The sequence below is a fragment of the Triticum urartu genome, chromosome 2 (assembly GCF_003073215.2).
Source record: "Triticum urartu cultivar G1812 chromosome 2, Tu2.1, whole genome shotgun sequence".
NCBI classification, from domain to species: Eukaryota; Viridiplantae; Streptophyta; class Magnoliopsida; order Poales; family Poaceae; genus Triticum; species Triticum urartu.
Window position 1 is genome coordinate 59,336,797 of NC_053023.1, and position 19,487 is coordinate 59,356,283.

Genomic DNA, 19,487 nt, shown 5'->3' on the forward strand with positions numbered 1-19,487 from the left:
GTCGGAACAAGATAAATGAAGTGGGTTTACGAATTCGAGACCATTCTCACTAGCTTTGGTAACTTAGAGATATTTAGCATTCTTAATGAACCCCTAGCATCTTCTTTGAGTTAGTAATGTTATTACATACGTTTGTACTGTTGATGGTTACTACTGTTAGTTATGCACTTGAGTGATGGGCCTGTAGGATAATGCTGATCAAAATATTGATATGTTAGGACTAGTTTCCTAGTGCAAATGCACCAAGAAAAACCATGTGCCAATTGACATTTATGCTAGCTAGCTATATTCAGTTGGTAGGTGCTCATACTTAAACTGCACATTTAAAATTTAAGCTTCGGTAGTGTTATCTATTTAGTCTGATTTATACAGTGCATTTCTAAGCTGAAATATTTTTTGTAACTGAAATATATAGTCTGAGTTTCATTCAATTATTTGCAATGTTTTAAATAGCGGGTTATGGCATGTAGCGGCGACCCTTAAAAACAGCTATAGCTGGGCTATAGTGGGCTATAACGAAGCTATACCGGCAAATTGTACATGAAATCATTTAGCGGCAACACCCTCAAACAGCTATAGCGGAGCTATAGCAAGGCTATAGCCGGCTATTTAAAACTATGGTTATTTGTCACTTTTTAATTGAATATTTTTTTGTAACTGAAATATATGTGTACTTACAGTGCATATTCGCATTGTATCAGAATCTTAGTCCTTTTCTCCTGTATCGTCTGAGATTATGCTTCCTCTCCATTTATTCATTATATCTATATGCCTTGCTGATGCTCATTTCTACCACTGCAGGATAATGAGATGTTAAAGCGGCAAAGTGAATCCATGAGATTGCAGTGTAATTGCACCGTTCCATTGAATATTACTCAGGAATAAGGACATTTCAACGGCAGACTAGCTCTATTTTTCCTTTTCATTTTTCTTACTATTGGAGTGAGGAAATGTAGAATGAGAAACTGTGTGGTAGCACATATGGCAACTGTGTGATAGTAGAATCAGGAATAAGGAATATGGCAACTGTGTGATAGTGACATTTTTCCATCACTATTGTTTCTTAGAATTGTATGCATAAAATGGAATTGGTTGATTTTATTTTTTTTAATCCTACATAGTTAGTAGTAGCGTGGGAACAAATTAAGGGCTACTAGTATCTAGCATTGGTATTATAAGCACGCTACTACTACTTCGTTAGTAGTAGCGCGGTTTTGTAATAGCAAAGTTAGTAATAGCGTGGGTCTACCGGCACTACTACTAATTATTAGTTGTAACGCGGGTACCCGCGCTGCTAGTAGCTATTTTACCAACGCTACTAGTAGCCTTTTTTCTAGTAGTGTATGGGCACTACCAATGTTCTCTCCGTCGGCCCCAATAAACGGAGCTGAGATAGATCAATGGTTTTTCCACGCACCCAACGATCCGGGCTAGACTTCCTCTCCCACAGCTGAATGGTGCGCCTGAAGACATGGCAAGGCCGAGGCCGCCATCCTCTGTCCGCAAGATATGGAAGAAGGACTGCGCGGTACGTTGAGCATCCGTCGGCCGCTCAATCACACGCAGGCTCTGCCTTTCAATGTCAAACTCAAGGAGGGCACCATGATCGATCCTCCATCAAAGTGCATTATTCCCAATCAGAATGCTATGGCTTAACGGATCAATCTCGTGAGGAGTGGCTGTGTTGACCGCATCTCCCCACACACCGTACTCCGATTCGTAGAGGCAAGCCAGGATCCCATTGTGGCTGTAGCGTAGCACCAACTTAAACGGGCTATCGCCGCCGCCATCGCCATCGCCGGCGGTGGCAGGGCACAACATCGCGGCGTGCCGAACGATGGTCTCCTACCTGTTGATGTGGAACCCTGGCTGAAAAGGCACCCGGCGCTGGTGGCCGGTGATGGGGTCCCACACTAGGGCTTCGGGCCGCTCCGGGCCGAGGAGGAGGGCGACGCCGTGGCGGCAGCCGCAGAAGTGGCCGCACCCCTCGCCGCTCGACGTGAACCGGTTGAGCCACCCGGCGGAGATGCGATCCAGTGGGTCGAACGTGGGCGTGAAGAAGATCGGGCGGCACAGGCCGGCGAAGAAGCCGAGGAGCGGGGCCCGCCGGTGGTGCGCGCGGAAGCGGCGGAAGAAGGCGGGGTCCTTGAGCAGGCGGCGCCAGCGCTTGCAGACGAGGGCGGCGCGCGGGAGCGAGGTCGGCAGCGGAGGGAGGCGGACGAGGATCTCGCGGAGGAGGTTGTCGTCCTCCAGCGGGGGCGTGGGGGCGAGGAAGGAGCGGCCGTCGTCCGGCGGGGAGGAGCGACGGTGGACGCGGAGGTCTAGGTCACCCAGCGGCGAGGCCGAGGGGGAGCGGGACCGGCGGCTCATTTCTCCTTCGTGTCGTTGGACTGACTGTTGAGTCGTAGAGACGGTCAAATATCATCGTGACCAAAACAGCGAGACCATTCACGTTGCGCTATATCTGCCGTCAATTTCGGGCATAGGGCAACAGTGACTATAGCGGCCAAAGAAAGGAAATAAATCATGGCCAAAACGCTTGCTCCATATTTGGAATGCATGGTAATTCTAGTTTAATTTTTAGATAATATTTATAAAAAATAAAAATTCAATCTATTGGTCAACTGTCCAAAATTGAACAGACGCTTGGTCTGGCTATTTAACCATGTTCTCGGCCGGCACCATCTACATCACAAACATGCCCAGTCGTCCACTTACAATCCTCCTCCGTGCATCACCTCTGTCATGACCGCAAGCTCGAGAATGTTGTGGAAGCCTCTCGGCGAAGCAAAAGCACGAGGTAATCGGCCTTGCGGCAAACTGCTAGGACCGCCATGCAGGTAGATAGAAATAGGCATCCTGATGAGCTCGCCGAGGGTGAGTGACAATGACATGGCGGTGGAAGAAGCCTACGACAACGAGTCGACGCCCTTGCTCGCATTGTTTCATACCGACTGCACTATAAGACAGACACAGGAGAAAGAGCACTACAACCTCGCTCTCCTCGCATCACCGGCTGACAGATGGCTAGATCTACGACGAGCTCACGAGCCAACCTCGCTTTGGCTAGATCTACGACAAGCTCACAAGCGAGGAGGCAATGCTGCTGGCTGGTTGTGTGGACCAGTTAAGGAAATAAGCACATATAATTGCTACTACCTTTGTCCTGGTTTATTGGCTCTCATTATATTTTATGCCAAATTTAGAACGTAAATTTAACTAACAAAATTTCATGCATGTCACAAAAAGTTATGTCATTACAAACTATGTTCAAATACAAATCGAATGATATAATTTTTGTTGACATGCATTAACATATTGTTAGACGCATTTCATTTTCGACCAAAAACATTTTAAAAGGCCCACTAATTTGGCACGGCCTGGCCCTTGCCGCAGAGCCGCGCCATCCTCTGCAGCAGCGTCGCGATCTGCCGGCCGTCGCCGTTGTTCCGCGCCACCACCTCCCGCAGCTCCCTCGCGCGGCGCCTCGCCGCCTCCCCTTCCTCCCCCTTCACAGCCGCGCGCACCGCCCACGCCACTTCCTCCGCCATGAACTCCCCGAACCGCTCCTGCTTCACGCGCGCGGCCGCCGCGCCCAGCTCCACCGCGAGGTTGGCGTTCAGCGGCTGGTCGATGTGCAGCGGCAGCGCCACCATCGGCACCCCCGCCGCCATCGATTCCAGCACCGAGCTCCACCCGCAGTGGGTCAGGAACGCGCCGCAGGAAGGGTGCGACAGGATGCGCCGCTGCGGCGCCCACCCTTCCACCACCAGCCCGCGCGCGGGCGCGAACCCCGGCGGCATGGACCTCGCCGCGCCGCGGGCGTCGTCCTCTGCGTTCGGGAACCGCACCGCCCACAGGAAGGGCACCCCGCTGAGCTCCAGCCCGCGCGCCAACTGCGCCATCTGGCGCTCCGACATGAAGTACTCGCTGCCGAAGGAGACGAACACCACGGAGCCAGGCTCCTCGCCGTCGAGCCACCGCGTGATGCGCCCGCCGTCGCGCTGCTCTTCCGACCCACCGGAGTCGACGAGCAACGGGCCGGTGGGGATGATCTCTTTGCCCAAGAGCTGGGACAGGTAGTCCATGTACTTGCGCTCGATGTCGGCGCAGGACTTGACGGCCACGAACCCGGACGAGCGCTCCAGGCTGAGCGGCAGGCGGTCGCGCTCGGGAACCAGGGCGGTGCTGTCCTCGCGGACGGCGACCAGCGCCGTGTACTTGACGTCCTCGTCGGCGCCGCCGAGGCTGATGCTCTCGAACGGGAAGGCGCTGGGGGCCCGGTCCGTCTTGAGGCAGTGGATGAAGAACGACGTGGCGGCGGCGCCGCAGGTGGCGAAGTGGACCGCCGGGACGCCGCGCGCCTCGGCCTCGAGCGGCGCCCACGGCTGGATGAAGTCGTAGACGAGGATGTCCGGGCAGAGCTCGTCGAGGAGCGCGCCGAAGCGCGGCGCGGCGAGGTCGCAGGCGCGCTTGAGGACGGGCATGAGGCGGGCGGGGAGGCCCTTGGTGGTGTGCAGCGCGGGCGGGAGGTCAGGGAGCGCCGGCAGGTGGAGCTCCACGAGCCTGAGCCTGTCCGTCTGGTGGTGCGCGAGGGGCGCGAGGTTGACCGGCGTGGAGACGAGGTGGACGACGACGTCTAGGTGGTGGCCGTCGGAGGCGCTGGCGATGAGGCGCCTGGCCAGCTCGAGGTACGGGCTGATGTGGCCGTGCGCCAGCCACGGGAACATGACCACGCGCATGCGCTCGCTCTCCGCCTGCGCCATGGCGATCGATCGGACGTGGCTGTGGATGGGGCTACTGGGTACAGGAGTGCCGTGCAGCTTAACAGTGCCGGAGTTGAATTTTTCTTCTTGCTGTGTGATCTGCGTCCGGCGGGGCGCGTGGATTTATAGGCGGAGTGATCGTGTCTGGAAACGCGAGGGCGCTGACCGTCGACGTACGTACGTGCAGAGAGCTCAGTGGGCGAGCGCCGCGCGCAAGCTCCCCGGAGGTCGGGGGTTGCGGCGTCAGCATGGGTGGCGCGCGGAGTCACTCTTCCGAGGCCACGCGTTGCGTGGGGGAGAGGCGCGTGTCGGGCTTCTTCCATCACGTTCGTGACTCTGGCCTCTAGATCTAGATGGGGCACGCGGCACGACGGCGGGAGGGTCGGTAGGTGGCCGGCCGGCTGGCAAATTCAAATTTGCTGTTTCTCGCGGGCTGCGTGAAACGACGGCTTCCGGGGCAGAAAAAACCCAGAAGTTGCCAGAGTTACGGAAGAATTGGCTAGAAACGAGCCTGAAAAGAGCTGAAACTTCTTTTTCTACTAAGTTAGTATTATATTATTATGATGTAAAGAATTAATTCTTTTCTAATCAATTTCTTGTGTGATATTTGAATATTTTTTCACTCCAATTGAAAATCCAAAAGGGTTTCTATTTACGGAAATGATAACGGGCGAACGTCACATGGGAGGAGATGGCACATAAATGTTTTTGCAACTTTACTTATTGGTACGAGATGGCAAATCCAGCATTTTTGCCACAATTTTTGCTTTTTCTTTGCAGAAATTGACGTACCATACAACTAAATTTGCCATCTAAAATATTCGCAATTGAGGCGTGTCTTTCAAGCTTGCCTTCAGTCGCCAAGCTTGTCAGGGCGGATGTGGCGGAGATCGTCAACTCTGTTTTTTTTGACTGTCATGTTGACCATTATGACGGGTGGGGCCCACATGTCATTCTTCTTCTTCTTCTCCTCTTTTCCTGTTCAACATTTTAACAAACACTTCATAGGCATCATCCGACAAAAGGAATGACTGGTGTTGTTATTCGAGCACGCATGTCAGGTGCGGCCATGGGCGCGGTCGCGAGCGTCACCACGGCTATTGGCGGGGAGCTCCCCTACACCACCATCTGGAGCAGCATCCCATGGTCGGGCAGGGCGTCGCCGCTCCTCCGCCGTCGCATCCGCCCAGCCCATCGCCGGAGTGGTCCGTCCATGCCAAAGACCTCCTCCTCCACGCGAAAGAAAGCCGGCTCCGGCACCCTTAGGCCAGTGCTCGCCCGCGCCGCCCATGGGCACCTCCTCTCCTATGCTCCGCGATCTTCCCCTCCTCGTCCTCTTCTCGGTGGCCGGCGTCCACGACGCGTCCAGCTCCGGCGTCACGCCCTGTTCGCCACTGGACCGGCTGTGCGGCAGCTTGGGCAACTCCGTGCGCGCGCGACTAGGCTCCTCCTGCTGCTCCGCGCGCGGCGTGCCGGAGCTCGCGGTGGCCAACACCACGGCGCTCGCGAAGCTTGCAGACAAGGCCACCCGCGACGCGGTAGGGCGAGCTCCATGTCCTCGACGGCGTGCCCATGCTCTGTTTCACCACGCGGGTACGAACACCAGGTGTTCGTTGAAATGCTTAAGAGAGAAAGAGGATGAGGAAGAAGGTAGATGCTGACATGTGGGACCCATCTGTAATAACGGTCAATCTAACTGCCAAAATAAACAGAGCTGACTTTTCCGCCACGTCAGTTTCAACATGCGGGTTCCGTATGTCATAAACAGGTCATCAACTCAAGTTGGTAGTTTTTTGTCACAAAATTAGTACTAATCTATAGTTTTCGGTCATTTTTAAAATGCGATAGTTTTATAGGACGATGACGTGAAATGTGGTAGTTTTTTGTCAAATACTCAATCTCTCAGGCTGACGTTTGGCCTGTCGTCGGCGCTCGGCATGCTTCTGCTTCTATAGAGATTCACCGCTGCACTGCACCCCCGTCGGCGATCATTGTTGGACTCATAGCAGCTGTCGATAGGCTCTTGGTCCAGCCATCAAAAGCACGCCTTCTAACTTACCCCCTTTGTAAATTTTTATAAGATCGTTTAGATCACAAGGGAGTATGTACACTTGAAGTGTCGCGTCAAAAGAAATTTTTTTGTTTTGGCTCGCTGCATTTGGCTTGAATGTTTACATAGCTTTGTTTAGTTTTTTTGTTCAGAATATAAGGTGCTCACTGACCAGACCACATGCTCTCTTCATGACGTGCTCTCGCGCTAGGCACATGATGTAACGAACCCTGCCTGTATGTTTTTTTAACATCCGTATAGACATAAACGCTCATATACACGTGTATACACTTATCTCTGTAAATGCACACACACGCACACCTTACCCTTATGAGTATCTTCGAAAAACTGAGTCGGCATATTATCTTAAGATTTACGAATTCATTGTAGGTGTCTTGTCGTCGACGGGAACATCTCCTCCCATCAAATGCGCATCGCCGAAAATCCTAAAATAAATACGAGCATCAGGATTTGAACCTGATGGGCTAGGAATACCACAGTCCCTCTAACTATCTAACCATAGGTTGATTTGCTCCCTGCATGTTTGTTAGTTGTAAAGCTTTTCATCACGGAAGGAGAACCTGCAAAATCTCCGCAAAACAGGATGTACTAACAGCAGGAATGAGACGCCTGAAACAAGCGTGGGCTCACCACGTCTACAATGACAGCTGCTTATAGAGGCCCTTAGAAGAAAAAAAACAAAGATTATAAAACAGGAATAACACCTAGGAGCCCAATGAAGAAGTCCAGGACTAAGGGGTCCTCGGGCGTCCGGCCTGTTATCCATGGGTTGGACTGATGAACTGTGAAGATATGAAGGCCGAAGACTGCATCATGTCCGGATTGGACTCTACTTGACGTGGAAGGCAAGCTTGGCGACTGAAGATTCCTTCTCATGTAACCGACTCCATGTAAACCCAAGATCCCTTCAGTGTCTATATAAACTGAAGGGGATAATCCGGAAAGGACAACATACATACTCATTACCATATTCATAGGCTAGACTTCTAGGGTTTAGCCATTATGATCTCGTGGTAGATCAACTATTGTAATACTCATATTCATCAAGATCAATCAAACAGGAAGTAGGGTATTACCTTCATAGAGAGGGCCCGAACCTGGGTAAACATCGTGTTCCCCGTCTCCTGTTACCATCGATCCTAGACGCACAGCTCGGGACCCCCTACCCGAGATCCGCCGGTTTTGACATCGACATTGGTGCTTTCATTGAGAGTTCCACTGTGCCATCGACAAAAGGTTCGATGGCCCCTTCAATCGTCAATAATGACGCTGTCCAAGGAGGAATCTTTATCCCCAGACAGATCTTCGTACTCGGCAGCTTCGTACTGCGGGCCAACTCACTTGGCCATCTAGAGCAGATCGACAGCTACGCCCCTGGCCATCAGGTCGGATTCAGAAGTTTGAACTACGTCGCAGATATTCGTGGAGGCCTTGATCTTCGAGGGATTCGAGCCCGCGGCGATCGCTCCCCCTCATCCCAATGAACGTGACTTAAATATGTCATCGGATCACACCCAGGAGATGGTTCTTGCGGCTGCAACGACCTTAGAGCCGAAGCAGATCGAGCCATCCGTGGCCGCAGAGCCCGCGGCGCTGGAGCAGCACATGGACTCGACGCCCTGCAATATTCGCTTTAACGGAATTTTGGACTCGTCTTCGGCTATAAGTTTCGGACGTGTACGCCCGCGGACACCGAGCTAGATCGGTTATCGATCTTCGAGTTCAGCGCCGCTGACGTTTTCCAGCACTCACCTTTGGGTGATGTGCTAAAATCTTTAAAGAATCTGTCCTTGGAGAAGGACTCACAGCCGAACTATGTCCGGTTCGAGCTAGAGACGGATGATGAGGAATTTTGCTTCCCACCCGCCACCCACTTCATAGCCACCATCGATGATTTAACCGACGTGCTTGACTATGGCTTCGAAGACATCGACGGTATGGACGACGATGCCGACAAAGAGCAAGGCCAAGACCCGCCATTCACTGGACGTTGGACGGCTACCTCTTCGTACGACGTGTACATGGTTGATACACCTAAAGGATCTGGCGACGACAAAGAAGAGCCAGATGCGAATAAAACCTCCGAGACACAGTCCAAGCGCCGGCGGACCAAGCGCCGCCCCAAGCCCTGCCACTCAAAGGATGGCAACACTGGCACCGGAGAAAATAGTACTCCGGGCGACGCCGAGAACAATGAAGACCCTGTCGGGGCTACATCCGAACAGGAACACGACAGTAGGGAAGACAACCCCGATGAACAGGCCATAGAAGATGACTCGGAGGATGATAGTTACCGTCCACCCTCCGAGGACGAGACAAGCCTTGGCAACGAAGAGTTCATCGTGCCTGAGGGTCCTCTCGAGCAGGAGCGCTTTAAGCTTCAGCTCATAGCCACTGCAAGGAGCTTGAAAAAGAAACAACAACAGCTTCAAGCTGAACAAGATCTGCTCGTCGACAGATGGACTGATGTCCTAACAGCCGAGGAATACAGCCTCAACCGCCCAGCCAAGAGCTACCCGAAACACAGACTGCTACCTCAATTCGATGAGGAGGCGCCGGAGCACATATCTCCCTCACGTAATGCGGATCGACCACCACGTGGTCGGGACAGGATGGCGGAACGGCCACCCCGCGGTCGCGATAAAGCGGCAACTCAGGCCGAACAGCAGACCGCCCCACCACCCCGTCAAAATAGGGACGAAAGAGTCTAGAGTCATATGTACGACATCCGACAAACTCTGGACAGCAGAGCAGGACACACAAGATTGATCTATGGATCGCGAGGATGTGCCTCGAAGCACGACGACGGCTACCTATTCGGACGTGACAAACCTAGCCACGCTCGGGCCGAACGCCGCAGACGGACTCCATCAGAGCTCTGCCACGTTGTGGCCCGATATAGAGGCGCCACACACTCGCTCTGCTTTACATATGAAGTACTGGATCATGAATTCCCTGAGGGGTTCAAACCCGTCAATATCAAATCATACGACGGCACAACCGATCCTGCAGTATGGATCGAGGATTTCATTCTCCACATCCACATGGCCCGAGGAGACGACCTCCACGCCATCAAATACCTCCCATTAAAGCTCAAAGGACCAGCTCGGCACTGGTTAAATAGCCTGCCTAAGAACTCCATCGGCAGCTGGGAGGACTTGGAAGAGGCTTTCCTCGACAACTTCCAAGGAACTTATGTCCGACCACCAGATGCCGATGACCTAAGCCACATAGTTGAACAACCCGGAGAATCGGTCAGAAAATTTTGGACTAGGTTCCTAACCAAAAAGAACCAGATCATTGACTGTCCAGATGCCGAGGCCCTAACAGCCTTCAAACACAGCATCCGTGATGAATGGCTCGCACGCCACCTCGGACAAGAAAAGCTGAAGTTAATGGCAGCCCTTATGGCACTCATGACCCGCTTTTGCGCAGGCGAGGACAGCTGGCTGGCTCATAGCAAAGCCAGCGAGGTAGGCCCCACCGAGGCCAAGAACAGCACCGGCAAGCTCCGGCGCAATAGACACAAACGCAGAAGCAATGGCGACAACACCGAGGACACCACAGTCAACGCCGGATTCAGTGGCTCCAAGTCCGGCCAACATAAGAAACCCTACAAAAGAAACAACGAAGGACCTTCCAGCCTGGACCGCATACTCGACCGTCTGTGCCAAATTCATGGCACCCCGGATAAGCAAGCCAATCATACCAACAGGGATTGTTGGGTCTTCAAGCAGGCTGGCAAGTTAAATGCCGAAAACAAAGAAAAGGGATCACAAAGTGAGGACGAGGATGAAGAGCCCCGGCAGCCGAACACCGGGGGACAGAAGAACCCCCCCCCCCAAGTCAAAACGGTGAACATGATATACGCCACACACATCCACAGAAAGGAGCGCAAACGAGCACTCAGGGACGTCTACGCGGTAGAGCCAGTCGCCCCAAAGTTCAATCCATGGTCTTCATTTCCGATCATCTTCGATCGATGAGATCATCCGACTAGTATCCGCCACGGCGGTTCGGCCGCACTGGTCCTTGACCCAACCATCGACGGTTTCCACCTAACACGAGTCCTGATGGATGGTGGAAGCAGCCTCAACATGCTGTACCAGGATACAGTACGGAAGATGGGCATTAATCCCTCACGAATCAAACCAACAAAGACTACCTTTAAAGGAGTCATACCAGGTGTAGAGGCCCGTTGTACGGGTTCAATCACTCTGGAGGTGGTTTTCGGTTCTCCGGACAACTTCCGAAGCGAAGAGTTAATCTTTGATATCGTCCCCTTCCGCAGCGGCTACCACGCACTGCTCGGATGAACCGCGTTTGCTAGATTCAACGCAGTGCCACACTATGCGTATCTTAAGCTCAAGATGCCCGGTCCACGCGGTGTCATAACAGTCAATGGCAATACGGAACGCTCCCTCCGAACAGAGGAGCAAACCGCCGCCCTAGCAGCAGAAGTACAGAGCGGCCTTCTCAAGCAGCATTATAATCCAGCTGCCGAGCCCTTGGACACCATCAAGAGGGCCCGAACTACACTGCAACTGGACAGCGCAGCTCATCAAGAGCTCGACCAGCAATTCGGCCTCCGTCCCAGCCCCAATGAGGTAGTGGCATTCGTACCACGCGTACACAATTACGCACTCAAAATTCCATGAACATCGACGGAGGCACGAGATAACTCGGGGTCCACAATTCGGCAAAACCGATCCCGGACGCACATACTTTCACTTCTCTTTCTTGTTTCAGGCACCTTTTTTCCGCGGGCCTGATATCAAGTCATTTAGAAGGACTCGAATACAACAAAGGCAAGCAACAGGTGTGTAGGGTAACCTTTATACGTTCTTCTTGACGGTATTCATACTTATTTCTCAGGAGCCGCACGCTGCGCCCTTTTGATTCCGGCATGTTAAATGGCCGGATACTTCTCGCACCATCTGTACAAGATACGCCTTGACGTATCCTTCCAGATATAATAAAAATGGTTCGTGGCCCAGTTTCTGTGGTTTTCGCTTCTTACTTCATTTTATTTCGATCTGCTTATTTGTTGCATCGACACTCTTTTACGTTCCATATTCTCCAGGGGCTACCTGTCGCCCCACAATACGACCGCACAGTCCGAACACTTCTTATATATAAGTTCGGCACCCCGAATTTAACATTATATGCATTGGCTCCGAATCATGTCTTTGGTCAATAGTTGGGTTGCCCGGCTCCTGTGCTTGCTACCCTACATTCCGCTCCATCAGCTAGGGTAGTAAAGGGAGAACTACTGCGATTGTGCCCTGGCTTTGACCAGACGAGCACCTCGGTAGAGAAAGCCGAAAACTGACTGTCATGATGTGGCGAGAGCCGGTCAGCTACTTGAGGGTTACATACGTTGGAGATTTTTCCGCGTTACGCGAGAGATCGGCACTTCATGATCAGATGCTGACAGTACTCTGGCTTAAATCAGGGGCTGCACCCATGCTTTATTATAAAACTCCTATGGCTAAGTGAGGGCGTTAAAGCCATAAAGTATGATTGCCTTGTTCGTTGCGGTAAACAACTCCTTGAAGGACCATGTAATTGGATCAAGATTGTTTAGATTCCACCCCGAACACCTCCGTACTATCTACGTGAGGGCAGAAGCCGACGACTGGCCAACCCTCAGATTACACACAACACGGCCGTACAGGAGGAAACAATTCAAAGCATAATAAAATTACTTTACAAAAACTGGCTTTGTTCCCATAATACAAGACAAAGGCAACATGAATACATTTATTCAAATACAATGTCCTGCGAACATTGCGCCGCTACAAGTCGAGACCCTTCTACGACATCCTCGAAATATCGCTCAGGTGTGCGGTGCTCCTTGCCCTCCGGGGGCCCGCTGGCGACTTCAATAGCGTTCATCTTTGCCCACCACATCTCGCAGCGAGCGAAGGCCATACGGGCACCTTCAATATAGACGGAGCGCTTGATAACGTCCGGCCGAGGACAGGCGTTCACCATCTGCCTCACGAGTCCGAAGTAGCTGCTAGGCATAGCTTCGGCTGGCCACAGCCGGATTATCAAATCCTTAATGGCTAGTTCGGCCACCCTATGTAGCTCCACCAGCTGTTTCAGCTGATCGGTGAAGGACACGGGATGCTCTGGTGCCGCATACTGCGACCAGAAGAACCCCCTCCTTCGGCTCGATAAAACTCCACGGCGTCTGATACACTGTGTGGCAAATTCGCAAAAGCCCCTGGGGAACTCCGAACCCGAGTTAGTAAAAGGTACTGCTTCTCCGCATACTTGCTTTGCTTCTTCTTGGCCTCCTGGATCTCCTGGAGGGCGGCTTGGGCCTCATTCCGTGCGGTCTCCATGCTCTGACGAGCCTTGACGAGTTTGGTTCCTCGAACCGACGCATCATGCTCCAAGGCCTCGCATTTTTTCACCGCATCCTGGAGCTCCTGCTGGACTTCTTTGACCTGGGCCTTTAGCTTCTTACAGGCGGCTTGCTGCTGGACAACCTGCTCCTCGGCCTCGCCCAGGGCCTTCCTCAGGGCCTCGACCTCGGTCGCGGCTTCTGCACATATCACAATACCGCTGTTAGTATACAGCGCTTATCCTTTCCCAAACATATAGCAAGTCGTTCCTCACCTTGCTTCTCCTAGAGCCGAACCTTAACCTCGCCGAGCTCGTTCTCGGTCCGCTCCAGCCTCCGCTTCAACTCGGAGACCTCGGCAGCATGCGAGGTCGCGGCCAACAGGGACGCCTGCTTATCGATACATATTCAGTCAGCCTCTTATAATTAAGGATTGATCCCCTGTCCGGTTCTCCTCGCCGAACACCGGACAACGTCTCAAGGGCTACGGACTATACGGGTTTTTTCTCTTTCTTACCTCGAAACCTGTTAACAGGCTGCTGCAGGCTTCATTCAGTCCGCTCTTGGCGGACTGAACCTTCTCGATCACCACACCCATAAGGATACGGTGCTCGTCCACGATGGAGATGCTTCGTAGCGCCCCCATCAGGTCATCTGGCGCTCCTGGATGGATAGGAGCCACCGGTGGAGGCGACGCACCCCCCTCCTTCAGAGGGGGCTGCTCGCCCGACTCCGGAGCCATATTCGTCTCCGGAATCGTATTCGGCTGAGGGCCGAACTGGATACGGCCCTCTTTGCCAGTCTCCATGGGGATTGACTCCCCCATGTGTCTGACAGTGGAGGTCCCGCCTTGGGGCGCCTCCCGGACAACGTCCTGGGCTCCTTCCTTCGAAGCGGTCGTCCGGGATAACACTTTGGTGTCGTCTCTGGCCCCGGGGGACTAAGAAGGCGGTGGCGACATGCTCTCCATCTCCGACGGAGCCAACGAACCTCCAGATGAGGATCGCTGGATAAGGTCACAGGCCGGACTGCAATAGTGTGGATTAACCATGTTAGAGTAATAAAAGGAAAGGGCTGGATGTGCGCATAAATAAGCCATGTCACTTACGATGCGGCCTAGGGCCTAGTACGGGGGCGACGTTCCGGGCTACTGTCAACGTCCCACGCGGTGTCGATCGTTGGGGCGCCCTTCCCCTTTTTGGGCGCTTTCGCCTCCAGATGTGCCGAGGCCACCCTCTTCTTCTTCTCCTCCTCGGGAGGAGGGTTGTTTTCCTCCTCCTCCTCCTCCTCCTCCTCCTCCTCTTCCTTGTTGTTGTCCTCAGGGACAGAGGAATGGGCCTCGTCGTCTTCGAACGTCGCGTCTAAAGTGCCCTTGCGACGGGGGCCACTCTTGGCCCCCTTGGCTTTCTTCTTGGCCTTCTTCTCCGGCGCCGTATATGGCACCGGTACCAGCATCTTCGCCAAGCGCGGGATGAATGGTTCTTTGGGCAACGGAGCCGGACACTGGATACGCTTCGTCCTCTCCACCCAGTCCTGAGAGAGCAATACTAAGATCTCAGACATCATGCTTGAAACATTTAAGTTGGAAATACGTCAAAAGTAACATACCTCGCTGGCGGGGCGGTTACAATTGTGACCACGGTCTGAGTCCGTTGTGACGCCCCAAGACCGGAGCTTCAGATACCTTCCAGGGTTTCCGGGTTTCGTCGTGTGATTTGTTTGGTCCATTGCATTTCATCTTTGCATCATGTGCATTGCATCTTCATGTTTTCAAAACATGCATTCGCCCGGGTTCTCCCAGTTCCTTCCGTTTTCCGTTCTAAGCCCAGACACCCTTGCACGGGCCCGCGGCATGTCCAAAATAGTATTTTAGAAGTGGCCGGGAAAATGTTCTCGGAATGGGATGAAAGTTGGCGTGCGGTGTTGTTTTGTTGTTAGTAGGCCGCCTGCCAAGTTTCATCGCATTCGGAATCCGTTTGATGCCCCAACGGATAACTATAGCGGCAATATAGTCGCTCAAACGTCGGACGTTTTCGGTCTCCGGAAACAGTTGTCGGGCTGCCTTCTTCCTCTCCTCTCATCCCAAACCCCTCTACACAGGTCATCACCTACCACCAAGTCCAACCTAACCTCTCTCGTCAGCCCGCGGCCCTCCTCGCGCGCGCGTCCGGAATTTGTCCCGGACCCGACTCAGGAAGTCGTCACCGTTGGATCCGGATCATCCCCAAACATCTAAAGAACGTCTCTGTTTTCTTAGTTGGACTCCCAAGCTATTTTATTCGCGACCGTCCGATTTTTATCGGAGGTACCAAATAGTCTAACGTCAAATCCCCTACCTATATAACCAGACAAAACCCTAAGTTTTAGGCTAGTTGTCCCATCTTTTCCCCACCCGCCGCCGCCACACTCCCACATCCACCTAGGGATCCTCCCAGATCAGATCGATCCAAACGACCAACGCCACTTCGCCTCCTCCTCCATCCTCTACTGCTCCCTCGCTCGACCCCCCTGCATCCCGTGCCTTCCCGCGCCGGCAACCGAGTCCCCCGCGCAGAGCGATGGATCCAGAGACCCTGCCTCGTGCAGCCGCGCAAGTAGCACGAGCTCCCATGGCCGTCGCCGAGCCGCTCGAGCACCTCCTCCTTCCTCCCGTCGCCTCGCCGCTCCGGCAACCAGGTCATGCTACCACTCCCCGTCTCCTCCTCCTCCTCCTCCTCCTCCTCTCCTTTTCCTACTCTCTCTCCCGAGCTCATCTCTCTCTCTCTCCCTCCCGTTCTACAGGAAGCCACCAGGATCGTGCCTCCATGAACGGGAGCCACCTCCTGCCGCCGTTCACCTCGACCGCGCCCGAGTCTTCCCCTACCCGAGCCATGCCTCGTCCCTAGCCCCCCTCCTCGCCTCGCCGTCCGACGACGAGCGCCGCCGCTGAAGCTCCTCCGCCATGGACGCCAGGTCCCAAGGTCCCCACGCCCGTCCTCATGGCGCCCCGCATCGTCTTCGTGGCCCCGGAGCTCCTCTGTTGCCGCCCCCGACCTGCCTCGGTCCACAGGGAACCCATTCCCGTCCTCCTCCGCGCCGGATACGGAAAGCACCGGCCGGATTTTGCGCCGCCGCAAGCCCCGCTGCCGGCCACCAAGTCCCATGCGCCTCCTCTTCATCTAGGTCGCCTCGCCTCCTCTCGCTCACACTCCGGCTCTCTCTCTGTCCCTGTCTCTTGTCTGAATCCTCCCTGCCATGGCCCTGCAGTTCCTCCCCGCCTCCAGGGCTCCACGCTGCGCCACCGGAGACCAGCTGCCGCCGCGCCTGTCCCCTGCCGGGCTGCCTCGACCTGCGGCTGCAGCTTTCTTCAGAAACACGCGTAGCGCATGCCGTCAGCCCCTCCGCTGCGCCTCGCGTTGACCCAGCGGCCTTGATCTCAACCGGGCATGGCCCATGGTGCGAAATCCCCCCCAGCTCACATGCTCTGTTTCGGCCCAGTGCATGGATTCGACCTTGTTATGTTTTTTTCTTGCCAGGACGTTTTTTTCTATTTAATCAGAGTACTGCAGTTTTCAGAAAACCCCTTATGTTCATGCATATAATAACTTAATAACCGTAGCTCGGTTTTAAATAATCTTTATATGTAAATGGGCTAGAAAAATGCCTAGTTTAACATGGTGACCTTGCTTTGCATGTTTAATAACTCTAAAATTATGTTTAGGGCAGAACAGTACCAAACCTAATATATGCATATGAGGAGTTTCCGGAATTGTTGTTCGTTGCTTCCGGCCTCATTTAAACTTTCCTAGATAGGTAGTTTTGTTGTGCTTCACCCCTTGCCATGTTAATCAACATTTAATATTGTTGGGTACATAACGAGAGAGAATTAAATAAGTCATGTGGTGTTTTCTTCAATATGCAACTCCGTTGCATATTGAGCTGCACTTAATTTGTAGGATTGTTTGTGCATTTTGCCATGCCATGCCTCATTAATCCGGACATGCATCATACTCGGTTGTGCATCTTGCCATGCTTATGTGGTGGTTGTTTACTATGTTGTTTGCTTTCTTTCCGGTGTTGCTTCTTCGGGTTGGTTCCGATAACGTCGCGTTTGTGAGGATTCGTTCGTCTATGCCCGTTTGTCTTCCTCATGGACTCGTTCTTCTTCCTTGTGGGATTTCAGGCAAGATGATCATACCCTCGAAATCACTTCTATCTTTGCTTGCTAGTTGCTCGCTCTTTTGCTATGCCTATGTTGCGATACCTACCACTTGCTTATCATGCCTCCCACATTTTTAAACCAAGCCTCTAACCCACCTTGTCCTAGCAAACCGTTGTTTGGCTATGTTACCGCTTTGCTCAGCCCCTCTTATAGCGTTGTTAGTTGCAGGTGAAGATTGAAGTTTGTTCCTGGTTGGAACATGGAGATGTTGTTCCTTGTTGGAACATGTTTACTTGTTGGGATATCACAATATATATTATTTAATTAATGCATCTATATACTTGGTAAAGGGTGGAAGGCTCGGCCTTATGCCTGGTGTTTTGTTCCACTCTTGCCGCCCTAGTTTCCGTCATATCGGTGTTATGTTCCCGGATTTTGCGTTCCTTACGCGGTTGGGCTATAATGGGAACCCCTTGACAGTTCGCCTTGAATAAAACTCCCCAGCAATACCCAACCTTGGTTTTGCCATTTGCCACCTAGCCTTTTCTTTCCCTTGGGTTCTGCAGACTCAAGGGTCATCATTATTTTCACCCCCCCGGGCCAGTGCTCCTCTGGGTGTTGGTCCGACTGAGTAGACTGCGGGGCCACCTCGGGGCAACTTGAGGGTTGGTTTTTACTCGTAGGATGTCTCATCTGAGTGTGCCCTGAGAACGAGATATGTGCAGCTCCTATCGAGATTTGTCGGCACATTCGGGCGGTGTTGCTGGATTTGTTTTACCATTGTCGAAATGTCTTGTAACCGGGATTCCGAGTCTGATCGGGTCTTCCCGCTAGAAGGTTTATCCTTCGTTGACCGTGAGAGCTTGTGATGGGCTAAGTTGGGACACCCCTGCAGGGATTTGAACTTTCAAAAGCCGTGCCCGCGGTTATGGGCAGATGGGAATTTGTTAATGTTCGGTTGTAGATAACTTGAACCTTAACTTAATTAAAATGCACCAACCGCGTGTGTAACCGTGATGGTCTCTTCTCGGCGGAGTCTGGGAAGTGAACACGGTGTTGGAGTTATGTTTGACGTAGGTTGTTCTAGGATCACTTCTTGATCATAGTTTTTATCGACCGTGCCTTGCCTTCTCTTCTCGCTCTCATTTGCGTAAGTTAGCCACCATATATGCTAGTCGCTTGCTGCAGCTCCACATCATACCTTTGCCTTACCTATAAGCTTAAATAGTCTTGATCGCGAGGGTGTGAGATTGTTGAGTCCCCGTGACTCACAAATACTTCCAAAACCAGTTTGCAGGTGCCGATGTTACCGAGCAGGTGACGCAACCAAGCTCAAGGAGGAGCTCAATGAAGATCTTGTCCTTGGTGTTGTTTCGTTCTAGTTGATCAGTAGTGGAGCCCAGTTGGGGTCGATCGGGGACCTTGTCGCATTTGGGGTTCTTCTTCTATTTTGGTTCCGTAGTCGGACCTTGATTGTATTTGGATGTTGTAATGCTTTATTCATGTAATTGTGTGAAGTGGCAATTGTAAGCCAACTATGTATCTCTTTCCCTTATGTATTACATGGGTTGTGTGAAGATTACCTCACTTGCGACATTGCTTTCAATGCGGTTATGCCTCTAAGTCGTGCTTCGACATGTGGGAGATATAGCCGCCTCGAGGGCGTTACAAGTTGGTATCAGAGCCTTCCCCGACCTTAGGATCCCCCCTGCTTGATCAATTAGCTGGCGTTGTTGAGTCTAATTTTTTTTGAGTCATTTAGGAATTATATATCGGAGAGTTTAGGAATTCTTTTTACTCCCCAGTCCCTTCATCGCTCTGGTAAGGCATCCTGATGTAGAGTTTTGACACTTCCCTTCTCAAATTTCACTAAAAAAATTAGGATCATGCGGGTATCTTGGAATCGTTCCGATGGTTTTGTGACGAGAACATTGTTCTTGGTGCCTCCTGACATTTAGGGGTTGTGGCAGTGTCCCAGGGAGTTGAGCTCCGAGGTGTTGTTGTCACAATTTTATCGTTGCAGTTCTGGAATACCTGAGTTTAGTTTCGCCGACATCGAAAATCTCTTTTATGCAGTTGTTGGTGAGATAACCTCGACGCCACCCAGTACTGGGGAGGGAGTTCGGGAGTATTGCCATAACTTGTATAACGGAT

The 19,487-nt window shown here is 52.6% G+C and overlaps 1 protein-coding gene across 1 annotated transcript; it reads right to left on the reverse strand.

Moving 5' to 3' along the window:
- Positions 1 to 3,151: 3,151 nt before the first annotated feature.
- On the reverse strand, positions 3,152 to 5,051 carry LOC125535727 (UDP-glucosyltransferase 29-like). Its single transcript, XM_048698791.1, has one exon. It carries the CDS (start codon positions 4,764 to 4,766, stop codon positions 3,366 to 3,368), a length of 1,401 nt encoding a protein of 466 aa, XP_048554748.1. The 5' UTR covers positions 4,767 to 5,051; the 3' UTR covers positions 3,152 to 3,365.
- Positions 5,052 to 19,487: the final 14,436 nt, after the last annotated feature.